We start from the raw sequence: 21,230 nt of genomic DNA, 5'->3' as shown, positions 1-21,230 counted from the left end.
ATTAATGTGCTAGTAGGCTGAACATTAGCGCTAACACAGTAGAGTTAGTATTAATGTGCTTATTATCACCTGTGAGGCAGGGTGATCTACCAGGATCCATGTAGCAAAGAAAGCTCCTGGAATGTGATTATGATAGTAAATATTTTATCCTCCAGTGTTTTAACTCTAATCAAAGTCTATGCCTTTATGGACTTTGGATCTACAGGAAACCCTGAAGGTGTTAATAAATCTTAGGTTAAATATTTGGGATGCAGACCAACACCACCTTTTCTGAAGCTTCACCTTTGCTAAGGAATTCTTGGTTTTCTGTTGTAAACTTCAGAAATATTGCAAATCTCTTTGGTTTTGCTCAGTATGCACTAAGTCTAGGTTGACCAAACTTTGAAGTAAGAATTGCTAGGTGAAAAAAATATCCAGGAAAGAAAATTTCTCACTGAAATGAAGCTGAATATCCCACTCATAGAACTGATTCATTGTAGCCACTCCTTTGATTGGTTCATCCCAAAACCCACACTTGACTCAGTGAAGCTCGCAGGTGCAAGGATGGCTTATATTCTAAGATTGGGATCTAAAGCTGTAATTTGAAAATTTAGTCACTTTTTTGGAGACAGCGAGCAAGAAAACATGAGCTCAGAGTGAACTGCTATGGCACATGAGAATCAATTTGTCATTTTGTTGCTTGAGCTAATCACAGTGAGTAGAAGTAATAAAGAAAATTTAATTCTGAAGGGACATCATATCTGCCCTTTTCAGGAGAACAATGAAAGCCTGGTTCCCATTCTAGCTTCTAGTTGGCATTGGCAGTATAAGCTTTCAGAATAAACTGTTTCACAACACAGGACTGCCAGCTAGCCTGGTATGGGAAGACTTGTAACTACAGTATGATATGTTTTGTGTAAGCAAAAGTTTGGTTATAGAATTTACTCCCATTAGTATTAACAGCTACTACTGTCACTGACAGGACCAAGCAAAAATTTAATCTTTTTTAATTCTCCTCCACTGGATAACTTGTTTGCTCAAGCAATAATTAATTAAGCCATTTTCCTGACACACTGGAATAGAAGAAAGAGGGACATTGTTATAATTGTTTCTTGTTGAAGTGAGTGGAGTCACCCACCTTCAACAGAGTGACTGGAGTTATTTGATCAGCTAGAATAAATTACACTCAAATTGAGTTTACCACAAAGAAACACTTCTTCGGTTCCTTTTTTCCTCAGAGGAATATGAACTCCTCGCACTGCCCAATCACTGGAGAATGATATAAACAAACAAACAAAAATCTTTCAGAGAGTCATTAGCTTTTGCCTAAAAAATATGTTCTCATTGTATTAGGTTAAGCAACTCCCTCATATGCAATTCAGTTTTTCTGGATTACCACTTTAACTGTAGTTTGGTTTTAACTTTAGCTGGTCATCTTCCTGTATTGTTAATAACATACAAACACAAGCAATGTGTCTATTCACACATTCACACATATATACACATTCTCTGTCAGCTTCATGGTAACCGTAAAAATGAATACGAGATGCCTGTACCCCATCCTAACATTTTGAGACCACCATTGTTAGAATATTATTACTTTTAAATGGCCAAAATGCTACCAGAATCCACACGAAATAATCAAGTGCCTGACAGCTGATCATGATCATAGATCTCAATTGCCTCACATTTCTAAAATATTTCCCTAATATTTTTTTTTTAAATGTAGAAAGTGTATCTCCATTCTCCTTATGTTCAGGCAGAAGGAGGTGTATTGTCCTTCTCTGCTTAGCATCATTCAAAGAGTGCAATATCCTTCTCTCAGAAAGCCAACTGGAAACAGCATCAGTCCCACACAACTATGTGTCCAGACACTGTTATTCCTTACAGTTGTTGTTCCTGCAGCATATTTACTACAGAGAGTGGACATGAGAGACATTCTGAAGATTATGACAGGTTTAAACCATTCCATCAGTTCCCAGCCTGTGAAGTAAAAAAGTCACCACTTTTAAGAGAGATCTTAAAATTCCTCCCAAATTTGCATTTTATATAGAAAAAAAAAATATGTCTTTTAGTAGAAGTTACTACATTTTACAAATGAAGACGTGAATGGACTATACACTCTTGGTGGTGTGTAGAAACCAGACATTGACTTTGTACACTGTTAGCTTGGGTTGCTCCCTTGATTGTCCACACCTCCTGCTTATTAAAGTCACTCCCAAGGTGCCTTCTGCAACAGGAACAACCAAGTCCTGCATCCAGCTCTCAGGAGAGATTCAGTGGCTATATGCTCCACAGAATACTCCAACAGGCAGTATGGATGAGATAACTTCAGGCTCTATTCCCCATCTTGTGATCCAGTTTTCTAGCCTTTTCCCTTCACACACACCCATTCCCATACTTCTCTGCGTGCAACACACAGACATTGCATCAGGTGAAAATCCTCAGATGGCAGGCTTTAGTGCAGCTGTCTCTCGAAGGAAGATTACTAGAAAAAAAGGGGTACATATGTTACTGGGGTCTTTTTATGCTTCAAGAATGAAGAAAGCTTCAGAGGAAATGCAAAGTTTAAATGATAGATGTTTTTATGTGGTGAAGACCACTGGAAAGCAGAATTCACTACCGCCTGCAGAGTCTTGGCCATGAGCATTACTAGCACAGCTTCCTGCAGTGCTGGTTAAAAGTAAAGAAAACGAAGACTACCTATCTTTAATCCTATGATCAGGATCATGCTTGTAGCTACTGCCTCTGGGGAATAGGGGAGCAGTGTCTTTCATACAGCAAGATAAGTCAGTGCTTATAGGGAAAAGGGCATGTGTTCAAAATTAGTTCCACATGCATCAGCATACTAAACAAACACCCCTGTATCACACATTCTGAGGATTATGCAGAAGGCTTTATTTAGCTGGTGAAGTGATCCTAGGCCACTCTTTCCTGAGCATACCATACTATGCCATGCCCCTCTGCAGTCTGGACTCTTGACTCCTGTATAAATCTCTAGACACCAGGGAAGACAGGTGTTTGGAATGCTTTTTTGAAGATACCATAGTGGCCTTCTGCCAGGAAGGTAGTTTTCTTTTGGTGAGCTGAGAAAGTAGCCTTGAGAGCTGAAAGTGTGTGCATGAAAAGAGGTGAATCCTGCCATTCCCCTATCATTCCATATTCTAACCTGATTTGACTTTGGTTGTTTAGCTCTAAGTTAGTTAGCCCTCAGTTAGCTCCTCCGAGATTGGATTAGACGACCTCCAGAAGTCCCTTCCCAACTTAAGTTCTTCTATGATTCTCTGATTCTCTCTCTTATGCAGTATCAGCCAAATGTTCACTCATCTATAGCCCCACAGTTCACAGCCCAGTTACACAGATAGGGTCAAATTTGATTTCTTTGAATTACATATTGTATGTAATATTGACACCTTCAGGATTCAAGATGAATGCATCAATATTTCAGAACAACAAGTAGTTAAATGGTAAATGCACACAAATGAGAAGATCAGCTTTTGCAAACAACAGAATGTAACAGCTCTAACAAGAGCAACGTTGGATGGTTATGCGTTCCAGACTGTTATTGACAGAGGCATTGCAGGCCAACCAACTCACCTGTAATGGATGGAAGTGCAGGTTCTGTGTGGTGCATCACCTAGCCAACCAATCAGAAGGACGTGTTTTTGTGAGGCAGATTTGATACCACTCAGATCCATAACAATATCAAATGAAATTCACTGAAAGCATGCTCTCTTCCAGTCTTCCCTTTCCATAACTGTTGAGCATAGTGGGTGTAATATTAGTAAGAAAACTTGAACTTCAGGTGTGATTAGGATTTCAGAGTGAGTTATAATATTGAAAACTCCCCAGGCATACATAGTTTTGACTCTAGATAGGCAAAAGGCCATTGTTGACTGAGCTTTACTTTATTTCTTGGTTTGAACATGAAACCAATTTGTAAAAGCTCTGAAACAAAAACTTATCCATCCTCCTTTAAAGCACAATGTCTGGGGTGAAGGTGGAGTTTCCAGTCTTACCTGCTAAAACCATGACACACACAAACAGTGGTAGAAGACTGTCTTCTCACATTGGCTATGATTGGTATGATGACATACGATGACTGCAATAGCCATTATCTTGTATCATAGCAGAAGCTGATATGAACTGATACCAGTAGATAATGATAAGTCTTTTAAATATAGAGCTCCAATGCTTCAAAAATATAAGCTGAAACAAATGTAATTACCATGAAAAAATACACTCCAATTTATCAATGAAACAAAATAGCAAACAAAATAAAATTATAATCAAACAAAATTATGCAAAACAGCAACTTTGCAACAGATGCTGTGTGCCCCAACACGAAGCTTTTTTCTCCTAGTGTAAATGTTGTAGCTTCCAAAAGCCACTCTCTTCTGTTCAGTTGAGAAGTGAGTCAGATCCAATGCCAAAAGCCAGTGTTTATATGCCACTCCATATTTCTGCTTGTTTTTGCTGAAATCACTAATAACTAACATTGAGCCTTTCTCTACCCCCATATCAATGAGGTACAAAGCTCAGAGGTACAAAGCTTTGGGATGCCCTTCAGAATGTGAGGAGAGCCTGAAGCAGATGTGAAGAGGGAAGAATATAAAAACTTTTTGTAGTGTGTTCAGTCCACCAACACTGTTTTAAAAAATGAGAACGCAGCTGGGATTTGAAATTTAGTTATAATCTCACTTTTTTTATCAGGGATTAGAGTTCATGTGGAGTATTATCTAAAACGTCTTGGACTGTTCACTCTACATTGCTTGAGTCTACTGTGCTGACCACAACTTTGTATTTGTTTATGTTTCTAAGCAATGGACAGCACTGAATTCTCTCATCTTCTGTGTGCCAGTTGTGTTGTGTACATCATTTTGCAAAAGCCTGTGATCTGTTTCAGTGTTATATACCTCTTGGCTCATTAAAATAAGAAGCCATTAAATCTGACCTATCAGAATGCTTACCAATAGCTTTCAATGCCGATTTATGAGTTTAATTTTTCCAACAGAAGTGGCTGTTCATGGCTTCTGTATGCTTTGTGTATCAACTAAGGTGAAAAGGGATGACACTTCCCACCACCACTGATTTAATAAACTATTAGCTAATTAGCTATTGCGTGGGCATACCACAAAAACAGTTCTATCTAATTTTGCCATTGCAGCATCTTATTTGCTAGCATATGGTTTGGTCATCTGCGCTATCTTTTTAAATCTCTTCAAACCTATACTTAGAAAATAATGTTTATTTAATTCCATTAAATATTTAATGCCATTATACTATAAATAAATTTAGAAGAAGTAATTTTTTCACCCCATGCCTCCTATCTATTGTAGAAAGTAATGTCAGCTATGGAAACATCCTAACAGCAGGATGACAGTAGAAATGGTAATTTTCACCGGGATCACAGAGCTTTCAGGGAAAATTGATTCATCCAATACAAGACAGATGAGATTAAGTTTCCTTGGTTCCTGTGTAGGAAGTCAAGCTGGCTGGCATTAATGACTACCAAATTTTAAAAAAAAACATTGCACAGTAAAACAAAACCCAAAAAGATCGCTTGAATCTTTGCATCAAAAGAATATCATAATGAGATGCTGTATATTGTCATATATGTAAAGCTTAAATTATAGTGTTGTTACAATGACAACATCTCTATATATAACTTGAGAAAATATGGACCTTTCTGTTCTAAGGATGGAAATATTGGCTTATAAAGTTAATAGGAAATCTGTCATTGACTGCAGTGGGGCTAGAACTATACAAAAAGTGTCATAGTTGTCAGAGAGAGACTCAGGAGATCTTCTACAACTTCTACTGCTGCTTTTAATGATTTGCATTTTATAAATTACATGAATTATCAGCAGCACACTATTGTCTTTTTTAACTTTGATTTGGGAGCAGAAATACAAACTTTTCAGAAGTCTTATATGGAAAGTCTTCTCTAAAGGTACTAAAGAAGTTATTCTCTAAATCACTTGCCAAAGCAGTGTGATTCCACGAAAGTGATACAATTTATTGCCAAACTTATCATTATGATATACTACTAAAACATTTCTATAACGACACATTAGCAGAACAACTTGACTTGTTTAAAAATATATACAGTAAGTTGACACCTTTTGGAAAGTACACACAAAAAATCTCCAAACAACAGAACTCCAAAGAGTGACAATTTAAGGCACGTGATTATTTTGCAACCTTTTTTACATAAATCTCCAGCTAGACCATATATTTGTAAAACATAATTTCATATATTTCAATAACTAGCTTCATAGGTCAGAGACATAATTCATCTGAATGCAGGCAACACTTTTTTTTTTTTAATATTGCTAGGTCATAGTGCAGCATAATAAACATTGTTAAAAAGAACCTTATCCACGGAGCAAAATTTATAGAAGAGATATCAAATATTTCTGCATTTCATCTTTTTACAACAAGGTAGGCCATAGTTACTTGTTCAATAAATAGCAACTGGGGAATTCCCAACTTGCCTTTCTTTGACAGAGCATGTCACCAAAAAAAGATTAAACAGAGTTTTTAGCCAGGGAAGTAAGAACTGAACTGGCCTCATCAGAGGTGAACTGATTTACCAACTGATCATTTCAATATAATTGACACAGCAAAAAAAGAAATTGATACATACAGCTAGATCCTCAGCAGCTCTAAATCTCTGTTGCTGTGATGGAAATTAGTGATGCTTGACTGATTAAAGTCTGCTGAAGAAGTAACCAAATACTTGCACCCACAGGACATGTACTGAAATGTAAAAGTACATAGAAAAAGTATGAAGGGAAAAAAAAGTGAGACAGATGGTGAACTCTTACAACCTGCTTTTTGTATATACCCTCATAGACATTGGGAGCAATTGCCTCAGGAAGAAATAAGGAATTATAATCCACTATATTCTAGCTAAGAGTATGTTCTCAATATAGAATATAGGGGACTTGAAGCTTTTTTTTCATCACGCTTCAAATTGAGAAACTATGCCAAACAAAACCTTGCTGTAGAGGCAATTACACAAGAAAATATCTTCCAGAGGTATAAAAGCTTCAGAAATTATGCAGGCTATTCCATGGAAAGGTCTCTTCACTATCATAATTGTCCAAGTTATCCTTCATGGGTTCAGCTATGGTGACACAACATATAGACAATGCCTAAGGCCTTTGAAAGTAAATGGAGACTAAAGCCCTTTGTATATAGTGTCTTTCCATTTCTTCTGTTGTTAAAAATGGTGTAGTGTTCCTCTCTGTTTTGCAAAAAATCGTACAGCCCACAGCCCTTTCAAAAGTATACAGGATCCTGCTCACTTTTCACAGAGATTGCTGTATTTGTAAAACACTGTAGTGTCTGTTGATCCTCTCTTGTTTAGGTTAAAACCATACATTAAAATCTTATGTCCTGTGATTTTCAAAATTGCATACTCTTGTGTGTGCAACACTTATATGGTGAAAACTCCCATCCGCTGATGATTTACAAATGTTTTCTTGAGGTAGCCTGTTCACAAATAGATTAGGAGTACTCTAACAAGCATGCAGAAAACACAGTCCACATTGTGGTTCTTCCAACTGCAACACAACAATGACCTCTGTACAACAGCAATAAGAAATGAAAGTTTTATTTCAAAGCCAACAATTGACAAGCATCTTGCCAGCTTTGGTGTTGGTACTTCAGCATTATGGCAATTTTGGCACATTGCACTTTACCTGTGCTAATATTTGGGATCAGTCATGGTGCTGTTATATATCTATGCCAATGACTAAAATACTTGTTCCAATTGTAATATTGGAACAGCATTAATATATATACTGCTGGAACAGCATTAATATACTCTACTTCACCAAAATAGTATGTTCATATGTACTCAGTTCACAGAAGATTATATTTACATTATTGAATTATAAAATTAGCATCCCTACTGGTGACAGCCTTATGTCTCACGCTCTCATTAACAAGACTAGCTCTGTCCAAGTAGGGACACTGGTTTGAATCAGTGCTCAAGATGACTGCAAACAGGCAGTTGCTAGTGGGTTGATATCAAAAGAACCAGTTCTCTGAATCTAGTCTCTACAGGCATATGTTATGTATCTATCTAGGTTTGTATATGACATTTGCCATCACATCTCTGCAATTTGCACTAGCCTAACAGGCAGTTTTAGCAAAGAGGACAAAGATAGGAAAGAGATGTGGACATGAATTTTTATACATTGGTCCACTCTTTTAGGTGTCTCTGTAAATCTCAAATTTGACATCTGACACAGAATCACCTAGACCCCATTCAAAGTCTGGGTAGGTAGAGTGAAACAACCACTAATTCCTATAGATAAAGTAAAATTTACCAAATAAAGCCTCCATTGGATCCAGTCTTAGGCAATTCACATATCTCCCTGAGGGTGACTTAGCTCATTTACAAATGGTTTACGCTGAAATCAAATAGAAATAAGGTGCACATTAGGATCACAGAAGCGGCTAAGCACTCATCTTCTATTGATGTCACAGAACCTTTGCAACTTATACCACTGAAGATTTCAAGCCAAAATTTCAGGACTGGAATCACCCAAGGCAAAACACAGATAGGCCAGAGGACTGTACACTGGCATGTAGCATTATATACATCCATGAGAAATCTCAGAGTTTTCTTTTTTCTTTTAGTCTTCATCTGAGTTGGCTTTCACTAATGTCTTCAGCCGTCTTCGAGGTGATGTAGATCAGATTCATATGCAACAGGCATCTAGTGCAATCTTAACTACTATCATTTAACAGAAAACTGGGGACAGAAAAATAAAGGAAGTTCCTAACACAAACTGGTATATACATACACAGTACCCAAACTACCTCTGTACTAGACTTTAAACCATCAACATCCCGAGCCACTGTGGCACTTAAACCATGTGGCAAACCACAGGATAACATCTGAGAGACCATTATCCTGATAAGCTATTCAAAGTGATACATAAATTAACAAGATAATCTAACAGAGTATTTGGAAGGTGTCTTCCAAAGCAGCAGTAAAAATGACAAATATTTACACTTCTGTCTGAGGGTATTTAAAATAGAGCAGCTTAAATAAGAATATGAGTTGCTTGTGATCACACAACTAAATTTCTGAGCTAATTCTGGATGTTCTTTCATTCCAGTGCTACTGAGTAGAAGAAATGAAGGTGAAGGACGGAAATGGCCTTCCTGGAGTCCTTGATTAAATTTCAAGATGCCAGGACTTTCCTCTCCTTTGAAAGTTTTCCACTAGAGTCAATATCCCACAATTACTCAGTGACACAAATATTCAAGAGCAGTAAAATATTTTTCTTTAGCTTGCACTTATAAAAGGCACTGATTCATTTCAATCAGAGTAGACTTAGCAGGCAAGAGGCTAACCATTGGCTTCTCCTACAATAATTTCATACATCATAAATATTGAATTCCATAACTGAAGCAGAAAATATAGCCTATTTCTTTAAATGTATTTATGGCATAATGGCATAATAAAACATTTCCATGTAAAAAACCAACAAGGATTTACAATTTGAAAAGATTCTTAGTTGAGCCCTCCAAAAATAATATTGATTTTTTGTAACAGTCTACATGAAAAAATAACAAGGAGGCATATTTCCCCTTCACTATGCACCCTTTAATTATGAATGAGAACTTAAAAATGTAAGTGCAGCAGAAAAGCTCTAGTGTTTCTGACATCATGGGACCCCACTCCCTTTCCATCTGAAACCATTCTAGAGCAGATCCCATGTACCAATAGATTGCTCTCTATTTTTACATAAGACCTTTGTTCAAGTTATTCTCTCTCATCTTCTCCTTTCAAGTCCTGGCTCACAACTGTGTTTCCTCTTGTTCCAAAGAATGTGGAGGGACATGGCAAGATGCTGGAAGAGATGCTAGCTTCTGAAGCTTAGGGTGTTGCAGAGGTTTTGGCTTGTGAAAAGAACGTCGGCTTTGTACACGTCTGGCTGCTGCAGATCTGTAATTTCCTTGAACATCAAGCAACATTTTCTTCTCTTGGGGCTCCTTCATATAAGAGTCTTCCAGCCCTTCAAACATAAGTAGAGAATTCGGTTCTTGTGAATTCTCTGACTTGTAGCTAACTTCAGAATAATAACCTGAGTTAACTGTTTCTTTGTTATTTGTATCTGTACCTGCTTCCCAGAAGAGTTCAGGTACATTTGGGTCACAAGAAGATATATACTCAGAGACAGTAGAAAGAGATATCTTCCCTCTGTTTTCCAATGAAGAATAGTTTTGTGTCCAAGGCATTTGAAGACAAGATGGGAAGAAGTGGATGGGAGTCACTGAAACACTTTGGTTTTGGTTTAGTTGGTCATCTGAAGAGCAGTATTCTGTCATTTCAACATCATGGTCCATATCACCTAGAGAGCACAATTAAATAGAAACATTTGTAATACATACTTTCCATACTAGTATGCTGGTTATTGGGCTTTGCTTTTGGCTATTTTTATGAAAGTCTTATGAGAATGTTTTAAGATAGCTTTTTCTCTGGGGAACTGTCCCTTGTCCCAATTTCTATCTTGGACAACCTGAAGTGAGTTTATTAAACTTCTGATCCTTGCAGAGTATCAGGCAAAACTTAGTTCAGTGTTTGTGATGAACTGCCTATTTCAGATATTTAGGAGATGGAGCCATCATTTCATCATTAAGGTGTATCTTTATCTTGAAACATTTAGTCCTGATGCTCAGCAAGGAAATCTTTGAGAAGCTTTTGAAAGAAATTGTGCTCTTTTAACCAAGTAGCAGAGGGTATCACCAGGCAGTCAGTTTCTTATTGATCGAAGCATATGATCAGTTTTCATTCTACTTTAGACTATGTAGAGAAACTTCACATTTCCACCCTTGTCTTCCAGTTTACATTGTTTTTCAAAACCTTTTAATTGAAATTTCAGTAGCATTCTCCTTTTAGGAGAATTTTGTTAAGGAGATAATTCACAGGACTGTTTCAGAGAGTAATCAAGGTCTAAGTTTATTTAGCTTGGGAAATCTAACTTCCCAAAACACTTCTTAAGAAACACAGCAGTCAAAACCCAGTGATTTTGATGTATCAAAGATATCCAAAGAAGAACTTATACATACCAGGTCCTAATAATAAAGTCAATTATAAGTAAGGCAATAGAATGGAGGAAAATAACAAAGGTTAGCAAGAAAATGTTCAGCAAGTCATATGCAATATTTTATGACAATGTTCTCAGTGGGGAAAAAACAGTGAAGAGAATTTCTATGTGGATAAGTAACAAGAAGTTTTCCTTTTGGAGTGCTGCGCATTGTTCATGTTTTTAATCAGGATATTGGAATTTAATTCACAGTTCTTTAATTAATCCGGTGTTCCTTTTAAAACATCATTTAAAACATAATCAAAGATGCATTAATAAGGAACTGAGAACCAACCACAGACCTATAGGCCACTCCAGTAAAAAAAGTGATGTGCTTCCTGCAATTACACTTGAACTAGCACATCTCCTGCAGAGACAGAAGCCAGAACAGAAGAAAAATGGAACCTCCTTTTCTATTTCTTTTCAAAAGGTTATGAAGTTCTTCTAAAAGCAAAATTACCAGCGTTCACTGTTATCCTGAGGTTTTTGTCTGAACAAAGTTTCATCAACTATCTACAGAAGTACTTTCAATTTACCATATTCCTTTATTTGTTAATGCACAGAGGACACTAGGTCATACATTTGTGATCATGGATTCCACAAAAGTGAATTCATGATGAAACTGACTATTGCATTTAATAGCATAATCCCTGCAGTGCCTTATGTTCTATTCAATTATGATGTCTGAATTGTGACCTGACCCACCTCATTTACAGCACTGACTATGTTGATTATAGAAGTGAAGGCTGCTTTTTATGGTGTGGAAAATTTCCACAAAGTGAGAATTAAAGCGCAACTAGGACATTCATTTAAATCCAGAGTCAATTTAATTTTAAGCCTCTATCATATTAGAAGCAACGAGTTGTTTACTGCATCAGAAAGCTAAGAATTTTTCTGGTTTCAAAATAAGCTGTGGATTAAGATAAACTTACAGCTTAAGGATAAATCTCTAACCAAAACTGGAATTCTGCTTCTCCACAGTCTGGCTGTTGTGTAATTATCTCTGCCTGTGCAAGGAAACTCTGATGCATTCTAGTAAACATGCTTCATTTTTAAACCCTTTCTTATGTAATTTAATGATGACATCAGCAATGTCATTGAGTACTTGTATTGTAGTAGTGGGACCATTTTTCCTTCCTGGGCACTGGATAAATAACCTGGACAAATGTTTAGCACTGACTCAAGGCTTCTTAGCAATATTCTAATCATGCTGAGAATAAGAGACGTAGCCTAGCTCGTTGCTGGTCTAGCCCTGCTCCTCCTATTGTACATCCAAATGCAATAAAGTCCAATGGATTAAATGACTCATCTGACCTCTTATGGGGAAACCATATCCTTTGCCATCAGCAATTGGATTGTCTTTCTGGGGCTTCACACTACTTTGCTTACATCTGCAGACAGTAGTGACATTACTCAAAAAGACCAATCATCACTGTTTAGGGGGGTTGAATCAGAATTAGCTGATTCCTGTTAGGGAATTCAGGTACAAATCTTATCATCTAGAACTGACCAACAAATAAACCTGGAGCCTCTTGAAAATGGGTGCACAATATTCCAGTATTTGGAATACTATTTTCTTGGCATTTAAAGTATTCAAGACAAAACAAAGAGCGGGATCTTTATCTGCTGTAAAAATAACAAGGCATTGGACCCCAAACAGATGGACAGCTCTTCTGCAGAAGGAAAATAGAAAGATGTTTTGTTATTCATGCTGAAGGAAAACAGAAGTTGTTTAGTTGTATGAAGAAATCAGAAAGGAAAGAGAAGCTCCAGGAGAAGAAAAATCAGAAAAGCAAGTTTACTTGTCAGTAGTCAGGGTTGATAGGAAGGCTGATTTAAAAATGAGGTTGATAATATCTTTTAAAATATTACATATGTGTTGATTCTGGGAGAAAAGATCTGGGTCGGTCTTCTGGGCCATCTGCTAGCAGGAAGGAATCTATTGATTTATTGCTGAGCCGGAATGGAGTGAGCCGTCTGAAATTGTTTGGAGAATAGGGGATCTGCACTCGGGCCCTTTGTGATGGTACCACAGTATCTTCACTACATAACCATGGTGAGAACTTCATGTAGATGCTTTGTTCATCATCAGCTGAAAATACTGGGTTATCAATTCCTAAAAAAAGTTCACAAGTGACAAATAAAAGTAATCAAAATAGTTTATTGGTAGTATAGCAAGATGCTTTGTAAAAGGAGAATGGCTATAGTGGGAGAAAAATAGGCTGATACACACTGATATAGGTGTGACTAGGCCAATACACAGACCATTACACACATGTAGGTTGCTCTTTCTACCTTGGTTATTGCTAGTAATTTTGCATTCCTATTAAAGAGAAAAACTGGATATTATATCCAATATGCAGTTATGTTTGGGATATCTGGAGACAAAAAAATAAAAGCAATAAAAGAAAAAATCAGTCAGCAAATTTTAAGCAAAATAAAGCACAATATAAAATGACTGCAGATAATTCAAATCAAACCCATTTAAAAAAAAACCCAAAAGATGGGAAAAAATGCAAACCAAAACAAAAAGTATAGGCTAAATCAGCAGCATTTCTAGTATTTTTTTTAACATTTGAGAAAAAAAAAAACTCTATAGGTAATTAATATTTTTACCAGTAGGAGTATCTGTGAAATTTTGCTTCGTCACATTAGCCAGGAAATCAACTCCTTTGCCTAAATGCAAAGTTTCATAATCATTATTTTCTTCTGATTCAGAAAACTCCAAATCTGGAAAAAAAAAAAAAAAAAAAAGTCCAATTTGATTAGCGATTTGTATCGGTTCTGATAGAAAATGCTGTTTCATGCTGTTTTGATGCTGGCATAGTTATCACAGATACATCTTTAACAAGGATCTAGATAAGGGCAAAATTTAATCAACAATTCTAACACTGAAATGTGAATGTGAACGTATGTAGAATTTGCAGCTTAGATACCAGTTACATGAAGAAACTCAATACAACTTTCTGGCTTGCATTATTATCTGGTGCTATGATAGAGAGAAATTTCACACTCTGGCTAAGCTTTTGGCCAACAGAATTGTCTGCTTTCCTGGGACTGAAACAAACCAACCTATGACATGGCATCATTGCTGCTGCTGTGTTTTGTGTCTTAAATGCTCATGTGTTGATAAATATTGTGCTGTTACAATGACCAGCCATGCATTTTCATCATTTGGCAGAGGTCAGCATTCGTATCCTGACTGATTTCAAACCCGGTGAGGTCATTGCTACTTCTACTGCAGTAGAATCAGTTTTATAACAGTTGCTAAACCACTTGTTAAGACTGTCTTCCAATGAAGCTTTTTTTTTTAAGTAGAGGATGACATCTATACAGTGTTCTTTAACAAGATAGCATTGAATGACCTACTTATAAGTATTTGGAAAGCTCTTCCCATGCAAAAAAGGTTCTAGAATATTACACTGCCCCTGTCAGTCAAAGAAGAATAATGCTCAGAAAATGATTCAAAGAACATAGATAAAGAGAAATATCTTTGCTTGGAGCTATTGGGAAAAGATGCATCCCTCTCTACTCCAATTCTCCTTGAGATCAAGGGGTTGCATGCATAAACAGAGGAAAGAACACAAATAAGAGTTAGTACAGTGACTTTTAAACCACCATTTCAGTTTTTGTGACGCATATTTTATAATTACATAATAAACATATTAGTGTCCATCACGTCTTGCTATGACTGACATCAATGCCAAAAGAAGGCTAAAACATGAGATGAAAGAATTTGGGCTTTACATGCAACCATACTTTTGCTAGGGATGCTCCCTAGGCCAGTCACCTTCAGATTACACTTTCAAGGCTGACCTGTGTGTTAGATTTGTACATAAAGGGTGAATTAGTGCTGAAACTGGCCTCTGACTTTCAAAGCTACACTCTCCTTGAGTACTAACATGCTTGCTTGGAGTCAACTCTGATTCAGACCCTTCTAAACAAATGGACCTTAACTTAGATCAGAATGTCATCTCAACTACTGCATTTTACATGACATGGTGTCCTGAGCAGACATATCCTGCTGTAATGAAAAAGAAAAACGTTAGCGAAAGTTGCTCTGTGCATCTTATCCAAAAGGAAGCTGAAAGTTCATATACATTGTAGCCACTGCATGATTTTGTTTTCAAAATTTATATGTGATATTTTAAAAATGTGAGTAAAAAGACCAATTAAAATTTGGTTTGTCATTCAGCTGCTTAGAAAAACAACTTCTAAATCACCAAGACACTGCATTTAAGCATGGAGCAGATCCCCACTCTGAGTTCTGAATTATGACTACAAGTCCCTTTTTAATACCAGCTTCACTGTTGCATATCACAACATTTTTCAGTGATGCTTTACTGACAATGTAGCTGGTAAAATGCAGTTAATGAAACTGGTCTAAGAGTCTTTTTACCTTTTTCCTTCAAAGTAAAATCTTCTACTGGATTTTCTGAAGATATGTTTCCATTTGGTATGATACTGCTGTTTCGCTGAAAGAAAACAAAGTTACAAAAAAATAGCAATGGCAGTAACATCCCTTGAAATCACATGTTCAGCAACATAACCCTGAAATCTGCTGTAATCTTTGCTTGAGACTCAATATGGATGTCATTAGTATCCCCCCTGAACTCGTACTCACTACAGAAAAAGAAAGGAACTTTGGTTCTTTGTATGCTGTACGTTCCCTCTTAGTTTCATGCAAATTTTGTGGAATGCTCTATGCTATAGTGCTATCCTGCAACGTCTCCCCACAGTGTTGTAGCATGGCTCAAGGTCTGGTGTTTTTCAAGTGATCAAAAATCTCTCACCCAGAAGAAGGGTCCCAAAGCACAGAGAAAAACAGCATGTGAGAAGATGCTGCCTTGAGTTACCTCATAGTCTAATCTCTTCTTGCTTAGGCTCTTTAAGTTCATGAAGTTCTATAGGACAGAGATAAATGCAGGGCATAGGACCCTTCAGAGTCATCCCTGCCCTCCCCAACCCTTAGTTTGTATAATAGGTGGCTACATCTGAGTCCTTGTGAAAGTATTTTACCCTTTTTTGGCCCCGGTCTCGCTTGTGGATTTTATTGAGCTTCTTGGAATGGTTTATTCCTAGTTTGGTACTCTTGAAAGATTCTAAGCGCTTCCTCATTGTCCTGTGGAAAATCTCCTTGTCTTGTTTCTCATCTTCACTGTGCATGATCTCATGTCGACTGTACAGGTGTTTGTGCTGTGGCCAGGAAGGGAAGACAATATTCATTTATTTAGAATGGAAGCCCTGAATCAATGAATCAATCAGTGTCATGCAAATGTAGACAACTCCATTAAAAAGAATGAACCAAAGACTAGTCTGAAGGCATTCATGAAACTCCTATTTTTCTTTCTCTTTCTTCACCATGAAACAAGTATAAGTCCAGGAATTTTAAGTACGTAAGAGTGACTGCCATTCAAAGTAAACCTCTTCCTGTAAATGTCTGAATCACTTCAGTTGATACACTCCATTTAATCCTGCTTCAGAACCTATACTGGACCCAGTTCTGTATTCCACTGGTCCCAGTGAAATCAAAGGCATTAGTTCTGTTAAAGAGGAATGTTCATAAATAGGAAAGAATATATCTATCTTCCTCAAAGGTGCAGATTTTGCAGATGGATTCTTTCCTTTCGAGTTTTGCTCCCCAAGTTTTGGTTCCTAATGTCTCCTAGTTTTAGACTGTAAAACAGTCTAGGGGTAGCCTTCTGCTCTCACCTCCTGCCTGGGTTTATACAGGTACTGTTGTAGGGTGTGATGAGTGACTGTGTCTTCTGTGTCCCGGATACTTTTCCTCCTCTGCTCTAAAGCTTGCATGTCAAGGCAAACTGGTCCAGCTTTTTCTCTCCTGAAGAACAGTACAATATACAAATAGCAATTTTAAAAATCAGTAATAGCTGAAGAGGAAGAAAAACCGGGAAAATGGGGAACAAGAGGGAGAAATGAAGTTTAAACAAAAGAAGAAAGGTCAAAATCAGCTAAATGAAAACGAATGAGCAAATACCTAATAGGAAATGTGAAAAGATTGGGTTTTGTGTTTCAGGTGGATGTAGCATTAATTTCTCAGTTTACATGACACACGGTCTGTTTGGTGAAAGAATCATGAAAGAGTTAAGGAAGGAGCAATTTTTTTTCCTTGCCTCTCTCCTGATTTTTTCTGGAGCAGACACAAAAATGACATCTAGCCCTGTCTATAGCAGTTGGTGAACAAAAGGCACATGAAACAAGTCTAATGTGGATGTCTGCTTCATCTCATCAGCCTTTACTGCAAAAAATTGTGTGTAAAATGCAACAATATAACTAACTGTATGTATACCCATTTCATGTGGGAGAAAAGATTAATTGAAGTTCAAAAAAAGTAGTGAATGAAGCCCCTCTAATTTGCATTTTTCAAAATTTATAATACTGTTTCCATGTCCTCATATATAACATAATAAAAACCACACCAGAAAAAACCCACAATCAGTCCACATAACTTACAGCAAGTAAGAGACAGAGCTTTCCACAGTACTTGGGCGTGGGGTGCTGAAATCCACATTTACCATGTTGTCTGTACTTGGAGAACGTATAAATGCCAAGGAACCTCTACGTTCTCCCTGGCCACGGAAAGAAACAAGACATATTACAGCTGTAAACACCTAGGGCAAAATGTGTATCAGAAAATGTGGATAATTTGTGAGGCTGCTATATGCAAATGGTACAAGAAGCAGTGGAGAAGTTGTCGTTAGGTAACAAATACAAACCATTTTATGGTTTTATGGTTTCTTTATGTTGAGTGATGTTATCCCAATGAACAAAGCTAGGAGAGAAAATATTCCACTCTTATAAATTTTGAGGAGGTAAGTGATTTCTTAGGCCTCAATCTATTTGCAAATTATATCCTTGCACTTTTGCAGTCTGACTCTTTTCTTTTCACAGACCCTTCCAGGGATGGACCCTTTACTTTGTACCACATTGCAAACCAAGTACATAGGGATATCTATGCAGATTTTTATGACTCAACATATCACTGCACTAACAGTAGTGTTTTCAAAGATACAACACCAAGTTTTCTGTTCTCTACCGGACTGGAAGCAGCAAATGTTAAGTGGTGGTAGAAGTCTACAAGACTATTTGAAAGAGGCTGTGGCATGAAGAGATGAGATACTGAAGAGATGAGATTTGCTTTCAGTTCTAAAACTAGTGTCACAGAAGTGAAGCTGGAAAAGCTCAGATTTATGTCTTCACAGTTTCCCCTACTGCTTGCATAATCTGTTGTTTAGGTAAAAGGTAGCTGTTGAGTGACATTGTGGTTACATAGGCTGAACCCATCTATGGTTTTGAATCGCAGCAGAGAGAAATCACATAACAGGTCTCTACATTTTAAACTATAATAAAGAATACACCAAGAAAAACCATCTCCCTTGCAGAATATTGAAAGAGATTTTAGCTACATTTCTCCAACTTTAACTGTATTATGTCCCCTTTACAATTTTATATTCATAGAGCAAATCAAACAAATGTTTCCTTTTACTATGGTAGCCTGCATACATGTTACAGTAGTATGTGTTGGATCAGATCAGTGGCATTAAGAAGTACACTCTGTAGGCAGAAAAAAAAAGTAAATTCTGGGTCAGCATTATCCTGTCCATTTTCTTAAGTGCATCTGACTTTCTTTTCAAGTCAAGTTTAATCTTTCATACATACATCACACCATACCATATCATCAGTGGAGGAATTTTAGCCAAAGAAGTTATGAACTGTAAGTATTTTAAGTTGTTTCTATTCACTTACTCTGGATTATTTTCATTTTGCCTGGTTTAGGTTCTCCCCTCTCAACTGTAAGAGAGTTGAGTTCAGACTGAACTCTTTCAAGCTTTTGTTTATTGTGCAGTTTTAGCGTAGCAGCAGAGCTGAAACTCAGTTTTCGTTGTATTATGTACAAGCTATATGTAAGGTATCATGAAAAAGGTAACTCTCCTAAAAATTAATCTAACTTAATCTGGCATTACTATATGGGATTCAAGACTAGTGACTTCTTTCATACTGAAGAAGATTAGCAATTCTTACACAATCTGTTAATATTGTTCCAGTCTGGGAATGGTACTCCTGCAGAAGACCAGTAACTTTGTTCCATTCTGTAACTTTAAAAATCTCTCCTGTTGCAAGTCTTAAGTTTCTCTACCTTCACAATTCTGTGATTGTGTTTGCTATCTGTAGCATATCACTTTAACCCTAATTTTTGAAGTATGGGTGTTATAATTCCATTGAGTTACAGTTACCCTTCCCAATTTTTTTGTATTACTGTGATCTGGCAGAATGAGATTATTGCAATCCACTACTTTGGTCATATATCCACACCATTTGGAAGTGAGTGAGTTTCTTCAAATCAGATTTGTCATTACATAGAACCACTGTTCTGCAGGAGCCAGACTGTGTTGACACATTTAGAGACACAAGTTTGCCTGATCCCCTTTGTATTACAGTATTTTTTTCATGCAATGAATATAGAAACAAAGTTACTCTGTAAAATCCAACAGAAAAGTACACTCACATAAGTATAATATACCCATACTTGAGGATCAAGCATAATACCGAGAACTACGCCACTCAAACAGGTGATTTTTAAGGGTGGGGAGGGGAAACCCAAAACCAAACAGAGCAGAAATGAAAAGAGTTTTCTTTCAGACATCTGCGATATATCAACTTTAGGTTATATTATACATTTAAAAAACCCCAAACCCAAAATTATATATAAACAATGCTATAATATGTAAACAAGTATTCATAAGTACCTCAGCCACATAGCTAATTGCATCCTTCAAGTTGAGTTCATGGAAAACATTAAGGATCTGGTCTCTTGATTTTTGAGCAGACCTTCTCATCAGTACTTTACTGAGGAATTTCCTATCAAAATTGGACCACCTGATAATTTAAACAAATTGTGTTAATGACAACAAGCAATTTTAGTTTCACGGCACTTTTAGCTTGGCATAAATGATCTTTTTGTGAACTAAGCACTTTTTAAAAAATTGTGAACATAGCAATGTGAGGGATTTGTGTTTTGAAGCTTTTCAATTAGCATTTGAAGAAAGTTAAGGAAAGGCCTGCTACAGAGTTATGCAGCTGTCACAAAGCATTTAATACTTACCAAACACTACTACAACAGCAAGAGTGCTATGATTATAGTATCCCATTTCAGAGTCACTAGGACATTTTATACTCTGGAAGATCATGCTACCTTAATTTTCCACTTCTGATTATACATTGTTATATTTAATAGCTTAATTCTAAAAGTTTAATTTTCTTTCCTCCTTTGGAAGGAAATCTGCATTTCCCCAGCTATATTGTAGGACAGCCAGCCTAGAAAATCAGTTCACAACAGCAGTGCCCTTCCAAAAACACTTACAGAGGCCCTTATTCATGCCATTCATGTACTCTGGGGGGTAGAAGTGATGTGTATTTTCTGTGATTTACACTTCCAAGCTTATCTGATAGTAGGATATCTGCCATTTCATATTTAGGCTCCAGAAGATAAAGGCTGCTTTACTTTCATCTACCTTCCTCAAGATTTCATCTAAAGCGTATGAGGCAACTTTGAAGACTACTATTCAAAGTGATTCTATCCATCGTGCCCAATGACTATTTTGAGTTTACAACATTTTATTCAGATTTTTGAAACCTTTTTGTTGTTAAACATTGTTCACAGAATTTATAACTATTCCTTTTCTCTAGCCAGAACATCTGACAAGCAGTCTCTAATTCAGGCTGCACACCTGAGCACATCAGCGAGGATGCTAGGGGCTGCCATTTCTTTGAGGAAGCAACATTTTCATGAACGTATTGTCCAAAACAAGCAGACGTAAGGTGGTCTCATTCAGAATACATTAGTCATCAAACCACACACTCAACCATGAATCTACATTAAGCTACTTGTTCTCTTGTTACTCAGGGAGATTACTTTCTGACATCTAAGAAGTCAAACTCTAATCTGCCACTTTAAAAATATTTAGCTCCATCTTCAAGACAGTATTTAAAAACTGGGGGATGTATTCCCCTGTATTATAGCCTGCTGAAATTCATTCCCAAAAAGTAAACTAAAAGTTTAGACCCAGAGAAAGGATGTTCTATTTGTGATGCCTCATGAAAATTTTTCACTGCATA

General features: G+C 36.8%; 1 protein-coding gene across 2 annotated transcripts in view; it reads right to left on the bottom strand.

Annotated features, from left to right (window-relative positions):
• Positions 1–10,227: 10,227 nt before the first annotated feature.
• Positions 10,228–21,230, bottom strand: part of SLC9A3 (solute carrier family 9 member A3) — a 55,933-nt gene continuing 44,930 nt past the window's right edge. The window contains exons 10-17 of one of the 2 annotated variants that reach the window (XM_054818147.1): positions 19,862–19,991; positions 17,568–17,683; positions 16,806–16,935; positions 16,113–16,289; positions 15,493–15,568; positions 13,710–13,823; positions 12,966–13,209; positions 10,228–10,358 (exon numbers count right to left, since the gene is read on the bottom strand). In XM_054818147.1, the coding sequence (XP_054674122.1) occupies positions 10,355–10,358; positions 12,966–13,209; positions 13,710–13,823; positions 15,493–15,568; positions 16,113–16,289; positions 16,806–16,935; positions 17,568–17,683; positions 19,862–19,991 (991 nt within the window). In that variant the 3' untranslated portion in view covers positions 10,228–10,354. Of the gene's footprint in view, positions 10,359–12,961; positions 13,210–13,709; positions 13,824–15,492; positions 15,569–16,112; positions 16,290–16,805; positions 16,936–17,567; positions 17,684–19,861; positions 19,992–21,230 lie in introns of those variants that run through there. The other variant, XM_054818148.1, reaches the window with a different exon arrangement.

Source organism: Grus americana, chromosome 2, assembly GCF_028858705.1.
Source record: "Grus americana isolate bGruAme1 chromosome 2, bGruAme1.mat, whole genome shotgun sequence".
Classification (NCBI taxonomy): domain Eukaryota; kingdom Metazoa; phylum Chordata; class Aves; order Gruiformes; family Gruidae; genus Grus; species Grus americana.
The sequence above is the reverse complement of the archived record's forward strand: the minus strand, read 5'-3'. Positions and strand labels throughout refer to the sequence as shown.